The 12,105-nt window shown below is 36.1% G+C and overlaps 1 protein-coding gene across 1 annotated transcript in view; it reads left to right on the plus strand.

Annotated features, from left to right (window-relative positions):
• The window catches only part of STRAP (serine/threonine kinase receptor associated protein), a 21,365-nt gene extending 13,467 nt beyond the window's left edge, over positions 1–7,898 (plus strand). The window contains exons 7-10 of the mRNA XM_032253740.1: positions 2,252–2,388; positions 4,268–4,417; positions 5,360–5,425; positions 7,321–7,898. Of these exons, the coding sequence (XP_032109631.1) occupies positions 2,252–2,388; positions 4,268–4,417; positions 5,360–5,425; positions 7,321–7,382 (415 nt within the window). The 3' untranslated portion in view covers positions 7,383–7,898. The remainder of the gene's footprint in view (positions 1–2,251; positions 2,389–4,267; positions 4,418–5,359; positions 5,426–7,320) is intronic.
• The last annotated feature ends 4,207 nt before the right edge of the window (positions 7,899–12,105 follow it).

Here is a 12,105-nt window from a genome sequence, read left to right on the forward strand (position 1 = left end):
GGAGGCTAAGGTGGGAGGATGGCTTGAGACCAGCCTGAACAACACAGTGAGACCCCCATCTCTAATAAAATTAGCTGGGTGTGGTGGCAGACGCCTATAGTCCAGCTGCTCCAGAGGCTGAGATGGGAGAATTGTTTGAGGCTGGGAGGTTGAGGCTACGGTGTGCTGTGATCTTGACACTGCCCTCCAGCCTTGGTGACAGAGCAAGACCTCCTCTGAAGAAAAGGAAAAAAAAAAAAAACAAAAAACAACAAACTACTGGATTGGTGCTGTAATTGATGTTTTTTACTATATAAAACCAGTGTGGGCTGAGGCGTGGTATCTCACGCCTATAATCCCAGCACCCTGGGAGGCTGAGGTAATCGGATCTCTTGAGGTCAAGGGTTGGAGACCAGCCTGACCAACATGGTGAAACCCTGTCTCTAAAATAAAAATACGAAAAGAAAAAAAATTAGCTGGGTGGGTGTTAGGCACCTGTAATCCCAGCTACTTGGAAGGCTTAGGCAGGAGAATTGCTTAAGCCCAGGAGGTGGAGGTTGCAGTGAGCTGAGATCATGCCATTACACTCCAGCCTGGGTGACAGAGTGAGACTCTGTCTCAAAAAACAAAACAGTGTGATCTGGATTCCACTATTTATTTTTACCTTAAAATTTTAGAGAAGGAATAATCTTATTTCCATTCCTATGTGCAGACTTAATTATTTTTTTAAAGAGATTCAAGTTTTGCAACTTTAAATGTAGTAAATACTCTTGTAGAAAGACTAGATGATATAACATAATTGAAAAAAAGTACTCAATATTATAACCATAGGTGCAAGAATGTTAATGGTAGCTATATTTTCTGCTAGTCTTTTTTTCTATGTTGTGTTTGTGGGTATACAGTATTTGTGTTTTTTTCTTTAATTACTAGGACCATAATGAATGTCATTTTGATTTTTTAATTTAAAAATATTGTTAGCTATTTAAAACTTCTTAGAAAACATTTTTAGTTGATACACTATATTGCATTATAGGTTGTATTAAATTATGGGTTAGTTTCCCTATTTTAGCATTGCAGTGAATGCTCTGGTACATCTCTGAGTGTTTCTTTACACGAGATAGGATCCTGTAAGTAGAATTATCAGTTCAAAGGGTAAAAATGGGTTTAAAGTTCTTAGTTACACATGACACTTAATTGATTTCCATAAAGATTATACCACATTACACTTTGATTGCTATTTGACCAGTGTCTTAACCATGTGTTTAAAGGGCTACTTACAGAGTTAAACTTCACTAAACTGGGAGAAGGAAAGAAAAGGCAGTAAAATTGGTGGAGAGCAATTAAGAATGTCATGGAGTTTGTACACATACAGTGATCTGATAATAGTAGAATACTATTGCCTGGAGCTGTCAATTGGTATATTAATGCTGCTCATTCACTTCTGCAGTTAGACAAATCCCATGTTGGTGGCAAAAGTTTTCTGGCCCATTGAATATTCTAGCATTTGAGCCAGACGTTGTTATGTAGTGATCCTGCGTAAGTCATGACTAACATCAATTATCATGCTTTAAAGTGTATGATGATCAGAAACATTTAGGAGCTGGGATACTATAATGTTTCGTATTGGAGGCCTTTCGTGAGTTTTAGGGTTAAACTGAAAAAGAGCTAATGTCCAGACTGTAATTAATTTTAAGATGAAGCTATTATTATGCATTGATTTTTATTATGTAACTAGAGCCCAAATTTTGTTCGTTTTTAACTGCCTTATGGTAAAAACTTTTTAGCAGTTTATATTTTATGACATTGAAAGTTTATCTTGCTGAAGAGCTTAAACCCTAAGCAGTTGATCATATATAATTGTTTATATTAATTCATTATCTACTGTGAAAACTTTTTCTATTACAAAGATAATATGTGCTTGTAGAAAAATGAAACAATATAGGTGAAATTTATTTAAAAGCAAAATGTATTATTCATACTGTTTTAATTAGCCAACACTCATTTCCAAGCAGACATTCACTGTATAAACTGGATATCTCTCCATCAAAATGTCTTTGTATTCCTGAGATGAGCTCCACTTGGGCATAGTATATATCTGAATTTTTGTTTTGCTAATAGAGCTTTTTTACATCAGTGTTTATGTTTGAGTAAATGTATATTTAATTGTTCCTCGGATTTCAGAATTTAAGAACCGTTTAAATAACTCATTAATTTCTTGTATTATTTATACAATATTCAAGATTTGTAAATACTACTTAATTTTTTTTTTCAGTTTGGACCCAATTAAATCCTTTGAAGCTCCTGCAACCATCAATTCTGCCTCTCTTCATCCTGAGAAAGAATTTCTTGTTGCAGGTGGTGAAGATTTTAAACTTTATAAGTATGATTATAATAGTGGAGAAGAATTAGGTGAGTTGTTTTCTTTGTCCTCCCGTACAGTGATGTGATTACCTTTATCACATGTTAAGTTCCAGTAATTAACACCTCATTTATATAACATGCTGAAAGCCAATTTTTCAGCTAACTTAACACCTGGTGCTTATAAGTGAAACAGTAAAGGAGTTTTAACCATTTGGGTTAGATGCTTTTATAGATCTGTACACAAAGTATGCAGAAATTTGTCCTTCTAACTGAAGTGCATCATTATGCTGATATTATGCATTATAGTACCATGGTTTTTAGGCTTTATTGGCTGGGAGGGAGGGGGGAATCTTATGTCAAAGTCATATGTTAAACAGATGCAAGGAGATCCATTGTTTCTGAAGTATGTTGTCGGTGTGTAACCCCATCTACTTGGCCCGTCTTCCTTTTGGCCAACTTAGGAATCCCTAAGACTCTATAAAGAACAATGTGTGTGGGAAAAACTACTATAGCATATTGCAGGGATACCTTTAGGAATCTGAATTGGAGAGTTATTTTTCTGTGTTTTATTTATTTTATTCTATTTTGGAGTTCAGTTTTGCTTTCATTTTTATAACAGTCCTTTGTAAGGGGAAAGAAAAGGCCTGTGCATTAGTTTGAAGTTAACATATATTTATCTGATGGACCAGATATTTCACATAGCTACATGTGGTTCTCAGTGTCTACTTTTAGCCTTCCCAGATAGTTTTTGCTTTTAATTTAAAAATATATTTAGCTTTTATAAATATATATTTTTGTCTGTAAGCTGTCACTTCTTGTTCTTATCTGTTTCTAGCTGTCCTGCTTTACCACTCAAAGAACTGAGCTTGCTAGAATTATACACAAAGAACAAAAGATAATTTTTTGTGTTTTGTTTCTTGGGGAACATTGATTTGTCTGGGTTGCACAAATGGAACCTTGGTGACGGACCATGTAGAATCTATTTTAATTGCTTATAGTTAAGCTTTTATTACTTGAATACAAGCGACTTATAAATCAGATATTCTTTTCTGTTACTTTTATTTAATGCCAGTTTTCAAAGTTTTAGAATGTTTTGTTTCCGTATTTTATTATTTTTCAAGATGAGAAAACTGAATTATTTGCCTGAGATCTGAAGTCACAGTGAATACCAGACCTGCCCAGCGTTTCTCTTTCCAAAAGCTGTGTTTTTCTACTCTTACAACTTTTCTATTCTCTGGTTGGACAGAGATGGGAGACAGAATAGGAACATTGGTCCAGTAAGGAGCTTTGAGAACTGGTTAGGTGATGAGGCATTAGAAATTAAATGAGAAAGGTTCATACATAAAGGTACTACTTGAATATAATATCGCTCCTAATGTGTACATTTTCTCATTAGGTTCCATAGATTAAAATATTTATGGATCAGTGTTGATCCTGTATCTCGCCTTTCTGTGTGACAGTGGACTGTAGATAGCCTGGTAGGAAATTAAGAGGCAAAGTGTGTGAAAGAGCTCCATCTGGTGGCTCTCTAGAGTCATGATAAAAATGGTTTTCTGAGAAATAGGCAGTGTAGGATATGGAAATTGGAGATTGAACTGATAAGCCTTTAGATCTACTTTCTATAGAATTTATAGGGTGTTCATTTGCCTCTTTTTCTCCATTCTTAATGAGACATGAAGCCTCATTTGCTTTTTTAAAGAGACACTCTGCAACTAGAATGTGTGCTAGATTTGGAAAGGAGTAATCTTACAGAGAAATGTTCAGTGATGTACCACTTTTGTGATGAGAAATTATTTTTAATTAAGTAAAGTTTTTAATGTTTGTCCTTAAAAATTTTTCATCTCCCCAATAACACAGACAGTATTTTTTACCATATCAATATTTAACCTAATAGTTAAAATTATCTAATAGCCTTCTTCTTTCTCAGAATCCTACAAGGGACACTTTGGTCCTATTCACTGTGTGAGATTTAGTCCTGATGGAGAACTCTATGCCAGTGGTTCTGAAGATGGAACATTGAGACTATGGCAAACCGTGGTAGGAAAAACATATGGCCTTTGGAAATGTGTGCTTCCTGGTAAGAATTTTTATTCAGAATTATATGATTTTAAAAATGTATGATTTTGTGTCATTTTTCATCATTAATTTTATTTTAGGGTATCTGTCTTCTATAAATTTTAAATTATGTATTATGGTTTAAGCAGAGAGAAGCTCAGGATTGTAAATTGACCAGAGAAAGAGTTGTGTTCTTGTGTTTGTTTGAAGTTTTTTGTTGTATGGCTGGGTGAGGTAGCTCATACCTGTAATCCCAGCACTTTGGGAGGCCAAGGTGGGTAGAGATCACTTGAGGTTAGGAGTTCAAGTCACTTGAGGCCATGAGTTCAAGACCAGTCTGCCCAACATGGTGAAACCTTATCTCTACTAAAAATACAAAAATTAGCTGGGCATGGTGGCAACATGCCTGTGATCACAACAACTTGGGAGGCTGAGGCACAAGAATCACTTGAACCCAAGAGGCGGAGGTTGCAGTGAGCTGAGATCACGCCACTGCACTCTAGCCTTCGTGACAGAGTCAGACTCGGTCTCAAAAAAAAAAAAAAAAAAAAAAAAAACAACGAAATATGATATGTTGTACTATCTAGTCTCTTTCTAAATTTTTTACTAGCACATTTTATGACTGGAATAGATCTAATTCAAAATTTGCTTGAAGGCAATATAAGGAATTTATCAGTAAATGTATCTGATCTCTGAATAGTGTTACTCACCAATAAAAGTAAACACATTTTTAATAAAAACAGATAACTAGTTACTAATCCCTAAGTAGTTACAGTATGAACCCAAAAGTAATTTTTAAGAAAGACATACTACTTTAGAATCACAATTATTTAAAAACGAGCTATTTCTATTATATTTTATAGCCATTGCTTGGAATAGTTTTATGTTACTCTTGCTTATTGAACACTAGAAATTACTTGTAATAGTGTAATTCATATAATCATCACTGCTTTTCTTTTTACAGAAGAAGATAGTGGTGAGCTGGCAAAGCCAAAGATTGGTTTTCCAGAGACAACAGAAGAGGAGCTAGGTAAATGCTAATGAATTGACTTTTGTAAGAGTCCTGGGGGATTTAAAATTGACTTTGACAGAAGTTTTACTCATTGGCAGAAGAAATTTATTGAATATGAACATATTTAAATAATGGAAAGTTTAAATATTTATACATACATATATATTTATAAACTAAATATTTAAGTACCTTCTGCATAGTAATAGGCACAGAGATATAGTATGGGCACGACTGATGTGGTTACTCTCTCAGAGCTTAGAGTCTAATTTGGGAGACATGCCAAAACAAACAAATTATTGTAAGGGGAATTTTAAAAAGCTTCCTAGAGGAGTGATATTTAAACTGGGACCTGAGGATGAGCAGGAGTGATTTCGGTAAGGTCATGAGATGGGGTGTTGATAGGGACAGGATGGAAAAGTTTATCGCAGGAAACCTATGTTAACTAAAAGCGCAGAACCAAAAAGGAGCATAGCATATGAGGTACTAAGAGAACTCCGTTCCTTGAGGTTAAAGAGCAAAGGCAAAGTGAAGCTGGAGAAGCTGGATCATTTGAGGGCCTCTTGGTATATCAGGACTTGGGGAGTTTTATACTAAAAGCAATGCGAAACCTTTGATTTTTTAAGAAGAGGAATGTAAAAGATTGCATTGGGAGTTTGAGACCAGCCTGGCCAACATGGTGAAACCCTGTCTCTACTAAAAATACAAAAATTAGCTGGGTGTGGTGGCAGATGCCTATAATCCCAACTACTCAGAAGACTGAAGCAGGAGAATAGCTTGAACCTAGGAAGTGGAGGTTGCAGTGAGCTGAGATCGTGCCACTGCTCTCTAGGCTGGGTAACAAAAGAGAGACTCTGTCTTAAAATATATGTATATTGCCTTGGCTGTAGCATGTAGAAAGAACTGGACTGGGAATAAGAGTAAACATAGACAGTTAGGGGGCATTATAGTCCAGATGAGTGATCATGCAGATTGTTTTGTTTTGTTTTTGAGATGGAGTCTCGTTCTGTTGCCCAGGCTAGAGTGCAGTGTTGTAATCTCAGTTTGCTGCAACCTCTGCCGCCCAAGTTCAAGCAGTTCCCCTGCCTCAGCCCCCTGAGTAGCTGGGATTTACAGGCACACGCCACCACACCCCACTCATTTTTGTATTTTTATTAAAGATGGGGTTTCACCATGTTGGTCAGGCTGGTTTTGGACTCCTGACCTAGTGACCTGCCCCCTTGGCCTCCCAATGTGCTGGGATTATAGGCATGAGCCACCGTGCCCAGCCAAACATGCAGTTTTTAATAAGGGAATTACAATGAGAACCAAAAATGGTAGATGGAATTGGGAGTCTTTTGTTAGACTTGTTAGAATTGTGATATTGATGAGTGGGGGTATAATAAGGAAGATTTGAGATTGCTGCTACGAGAAACTGGGTATGATGATTTTTGGGGAGAAGGGGAAGGTGTTTACTACCATTTACCCGATTAGAATTTTCCTTAAATTTTTTTACTGTTAAATTGCCTTCTTGCTAAAATTTAATGTTGATGGTTAACGTTTTGCTTTAAATAGCATTAAATATTTGGATTTGAATCACTAAAAGAGAGGGCCAGATCTTTCAAAGACATGACTTTAATTAAGGGCTTATTAGATAGCTGGAGTCACTGAAAATTTAGGCCAGAAAGGGACCCTTGGAGGTTGAGTTATGGTGTAAGATAGTCTAGCAGATAAAACACATGAACTCTTTCTTCTTTGCCTTTTCAATCCTTTTCAATGACATACGTCTCTAGTTGTTAATAGCATGCAAGTTGTTCTCTTCTTCCCCTTACCATACTAAGCTTCAAAAGCACTTTTTTATTCCTTCTTAAACAGAAATGTAGATTGCTGCTTTTATTAAGTTGACTAATGTGACTTTTTTTTTTTTTAACTTGTAGAAGAAATTGCATCAGAGAATTCAGATTGCATCTATTCTTCAACTCCTGACGTTAAGGCCTGAATATCAATCATATGCTGCAGTTAGTATACAACTTACGGACTAAAACGAGCAAGCAGAGAAAAGCATCAGCCTTCCAGAGTTACTCTCTGCTTAATGCAGAAACAGCAGTAAATAATGGGGAAAATGAATTAGCTCCAGTGCTGAAACAACTAACTTGGTGTTACCTGTAAGTGAAAACTCGAGTATCATATGAAGGGAGGTGGTTATCCTCTTGTTGTACAGTGGCCTGTCATCTTTTTAATGAATATATACAAGCCAACATCCAATTTCTATTATCAGTTAGGATTCTTGTAGCTGTTTATGTTATTATGGAGAAGAAAAATATATTGGCTTATTTTTTGACTTTCTTCCTTAAAGCAGAATGCCTTTTTTTTTTCTTTTTTTTTTTTTTGGCTTTAGTGGTAAAGAAGAGGGAATACATGATAAAGTAACTGGTTTGATTCCTCTTTCATTGTACACTGCTTCTGAACATCTAATTGTTTTTAGTTGTCTAAATAAAATGCCTCTAAAACAAAACAATGTTAAGTTTTTTGGGGGGAAGAACTCCTAATTTGAGTTTTATAAATGGAAATAGCCAGAAAGTTTTTCTGTATCATAACCATAGCAAAAGGTAAGCTGATTAAATAATCTATAGTAACATTATTTTCTAGTACTGAGATTCATTACTTGTACTGAATTTTTGAAATTCTCATGTCCTTTACTAGTGTTTCATTTACTTCCTCTATTCCCAGATTGGATAGAAGAAGTGCTTGGCATGTGTTTTTAAATGATATATTTAAATAATGCATGCTAGTTATGGGGGGGAAAATCAACTGAAATTAGCAGTAAGCAGAATGATCACTTAAAATCCTACCACTCCTCAAAAACCTTAAAATCGAATGATTGTTAATGCACATTAGGGCATCTCTATATGTATATACGGATAGATAGAATGGATTTTATAAAAATGGGATTACTATAGACCTGCAGTGGTTTAAGAAGTATGGAATTTACCTCATTCTTTAAATTTGGGTAGCATTCAGAAAGCCCTTTTATCAGCCTTCTAATAAATTAGATCAACTGAGTTCAGACTTATAATTATTTATAAGTTATTTATTTATAGAGGGCATATTAGACTAGTAATTTGAAAATACTTGAAATGAATAAATAAAATCTCTGCCAACTTGCTTTTACTCCTGATCAGTCTCTGAGTGACCCTTGATAACTTTTCTTAAAAGCAATACGAATCAACCAAAGAATAAGATTAATTTTTGAGGATTTGTGATAACCAGAAGAAAGCACTGTAGGCTGTGAACAACCTGTGAGGGCCAAGAGAAATTTAGGGGAGCCAACTGGTGATCCACATGGGTTTTCATAGAGTGGTAGTATTTTCATGTCAGCTTGTTACATGCTTGAACCTCTGGTTTGCAGCAGTGTTGTCATTGTATCAGCGGTTGCTCAGACTCTAATAGAGTCTGATTTACCCTCAATAAAATTTGGTATTTATCAGATTGGAATCATGAAGTTGCCTGTTATTTATGAACCAAGGGAATTTCTACTTAGGTTTCATAAAAGTCTAATGACCCTGTACAGGTACAATTCTTTGTGTATTGGTTTCTCGCTGCTGGTATAACAAGTGACCACAAATTTGTACCTTAAGACAACACAAATTCGTTATCTTATATTTCAGGAGGTCAGAAGTCCACAATAGGTCTTGCCGGGCTTAAATTAAGGTGTCAGCAGAGCTGCAAGCCTTCTGGAGGCTCCACAGGACAATCTGTTTCCTTGCCTTTTCTAGCTTCTAGAAGCCAGCTGCATTCCCTGGCTCACGGTTCCTTCCTCTGTCTTTACATCCAGCAGTTTCCATTTTTTAATCTCTGACTCTTAATGTGACTCTACATCTCCTGCTGCCCTTCTTTTACTTATAAGGAGGTTTGTAATTATATTGTGCCCACCTGGATAATCCAGGATAATCTTCCCATTTCAAGATCTTCAATTTAATCATGTCTGCAGAGTCCCTTTTGCCATATAGAGTGACATATTCACAGATTCTGGGGATTGGAATGTGGACATCTTTGTGGGGGCTATTAGTCATTAGTCTGCTCACCACAAATTGTAATGGTAGAATCCTACAGTAGAATTTAACAAAACTTTCAAGTACATATTTCTAGAGCAGTGGTCACTTTTCTGTTCTCACTAAACCTTCAGCAGCATTCAATAATTGTCCACTTCCTTGTTTTTGATTTTTTTTTTTTTTTAAAGCTTCTATGAAACTATGCTCTTTTTATACCTTACTGACTCCTGTATTTGCCAGTTCCTTTTTTTCTTAACCTCAGATCTGGACTGTACTTTCTAGCTCCGTTCTCTCTAAAATATCGTCTGCTGTATGACATTCAGTATCTTCTGATACCTTCTAAATTGTCTACCTGGTCTGCTTTTCTGAGCACAGAGTTTGACAGCATAGTTGAGTGCTCCATCTTAACCTTTTATAAACCTCTGAGACTTACCTATCATTAAGTCTTGATTTTTTAATCAAACCTATTTCTCCCTCAACATTTTCCCATTCCACTAACTGGTACTAACTTATACTTACTTGTTCAAACTAAAAGACATGGAAATCATTTTGGTTCTCTCTCATCCCCATATCTATATGCAAATCCTATGGGCTCTTTCGAAGCTGTGCTTTGCCTCCTCTCCATTGTTACCACCTTCGGCAGGCTACCTTTATTTCTCAGTTTCTTGGTAACCGCTCCCTCTTGCCCCTACTCATTCACCTGGTTCTTGTTCCATCCATCCTCCACACAGTAGGAAAGGTATTGCTTTAGGATATGAAGAGACCAGATAATTTCCTTAAGATCTGTAATGGCGTCCCATTGTGTCAAATTCTTACAGTGAGTTGGCTCTTGATAACTTCTGTGACTTTTTCATATTTCTCTTTGTTGCCCTGCTCTAGCCACAGTGGCCTCATTTCTGTCTTAAGTCCTTTTCACTTGATATTTCTGCTACTTTGTTCATTCTTACCTAAAGGCTTGCGTGGCTGATCCTTTGTTCACATTCAGGCCTCAAGCTGGTCTGTATTCCATCTCTTGTCACTTCTTATTTAGTCTTATTTTATTCAGACTTGTTAACACTATTCGAAGTTAGGTTGTATGTTTTTCACCTTCATTGATACTCTCCCTTTCCCTGGAAAGGTGACTGGTATATTGTGAGTACTCAACAGTTGTTGAAACAAGTTCCTCACCAAATCATGTGAGACCAGGAAGACTATTTTCCAGTTATCTCATATGCAGCAGGCCATCCTCCACTGAAGAGTGGGACATGGCAGGAACCTACTCAAAGCTCTTACCTCTCCAGTGAACCTGTGTATAGCTTTAGCTGGTGTGAGACTCAGTTACCTAGGAAGAATCCAGCTTTCACTTGGTTTCCCATCCATTCATCCTCTGGAGTATCTTCTCTAGGTCCTAATTTCTAGAAGGTCATGGTATCCCAAGTTCCCACCTAATATTACTAATTTACCTTTTTATGAATCAGTTGCTTCTCTATTTTAGTGTTATCCAGAGGTTTCTTCCAGGAAGCCAGGATTGAGCGTGGTCATTCAATTCTCTTAAGAATATTTTTCATGTCAGCAAAGTTAAACACATTGTTTTTAATGTTTATAAAATAGCATAGTAAAGATGGACCATAATTTATAACAAATTACAGATTACATCTTTCAGTAGTTGCTCAAATTCCATGGAAGTATTTAGCTGCCTTTTCTTTGAGACCAAGGTTGGGGGAAATGGATACAGTTTTTCATAAGGGAGCAACAGCAAAATGAGGCATTGAAAAAGACCAATTGAAAATATTTCTTTGCTAGGTACATTGCTTATGCTTTACACCTAGGGGATTAATACCTTAAGAAGCAGTTCCTATTAGGTTACTGTGTGTTACTGTGCATGTCTGTGCTACACTGGGGCGATACCCATCAAAACATTCTTAAAGCAAGACCATTCGCAGATAAGTGGGGTTTAGCTTTTCTTTGGTTATGTATTTAATATACGAATGCTTAATTGCAAGTGTGCCATAGTGTCACTTACTTCGGCTGAGGCGACTTTGTATCAGTAGAGTTCTGGGAGGCATCTAACAAACTTACCTTTGGAAACAAGGCCTAAGTATGCATCTAAATGATAGCTAATGAACGATAATAGTACTTTAATGAGAGAATAGAATGTGGGCAAGTTGAAAGTAATTGATTTTAGTTTAAGGATGAGTATGAAAATGATATAAGTGCCTTATGTTAGGTTTTAATGTTAAAATATGTGCCACCTTTTAATCTCTCCCAGTAATCCAATAAGATAGGTAATTATCTCTGTTACATGTATGGGAAACCTGAATTTCAGAGATGTTTTATTGTCTATCTAATAAGTTTAGCTTCCAAGAGAGAAGGGAATAGTATGTGATTATATATTGCCAGGTTTTAAGCAGTCTTCTAGCACTTACAGACGAATCTCTCTTAGATTCAGTTTCTTTATCTGTACAGGGAGAAAAGAGTTCTCACAGATTTTTTCAGGAAAAATCTTACAAATATGAAAATAATTTATGGAAAGGGCTTAATTCATAGGAAGCACTTAATAGTAGCTAGTATTATATATTCTATCAGTCATTCCCAAACGTTAAGATTTTGTGGCCAATAGATTTTGAAATGGGGGAGAGGAGATGAAATGGTTGGCTTCTTGCCAACTGAGGCTATTAAAAAAGAAAAAAA

The sequence above is a fragment of the Sapajus apella genome, unplaced genomic scaffold (genome assembly GCF_009761245.1).
Source record: "Sapajus apella isolate SASKATOON/1434 unplaced genomic scaffold, GSC_monkey_1.0 scaffold84, whole genome shotgun sequence".
In the NCBI taxonomy this organism is placed as follows: Eukaryota; Metazoa; Chordata; class Mammalia; order Primates; family Cebidae; genus Sapajus; species Sapajus apella.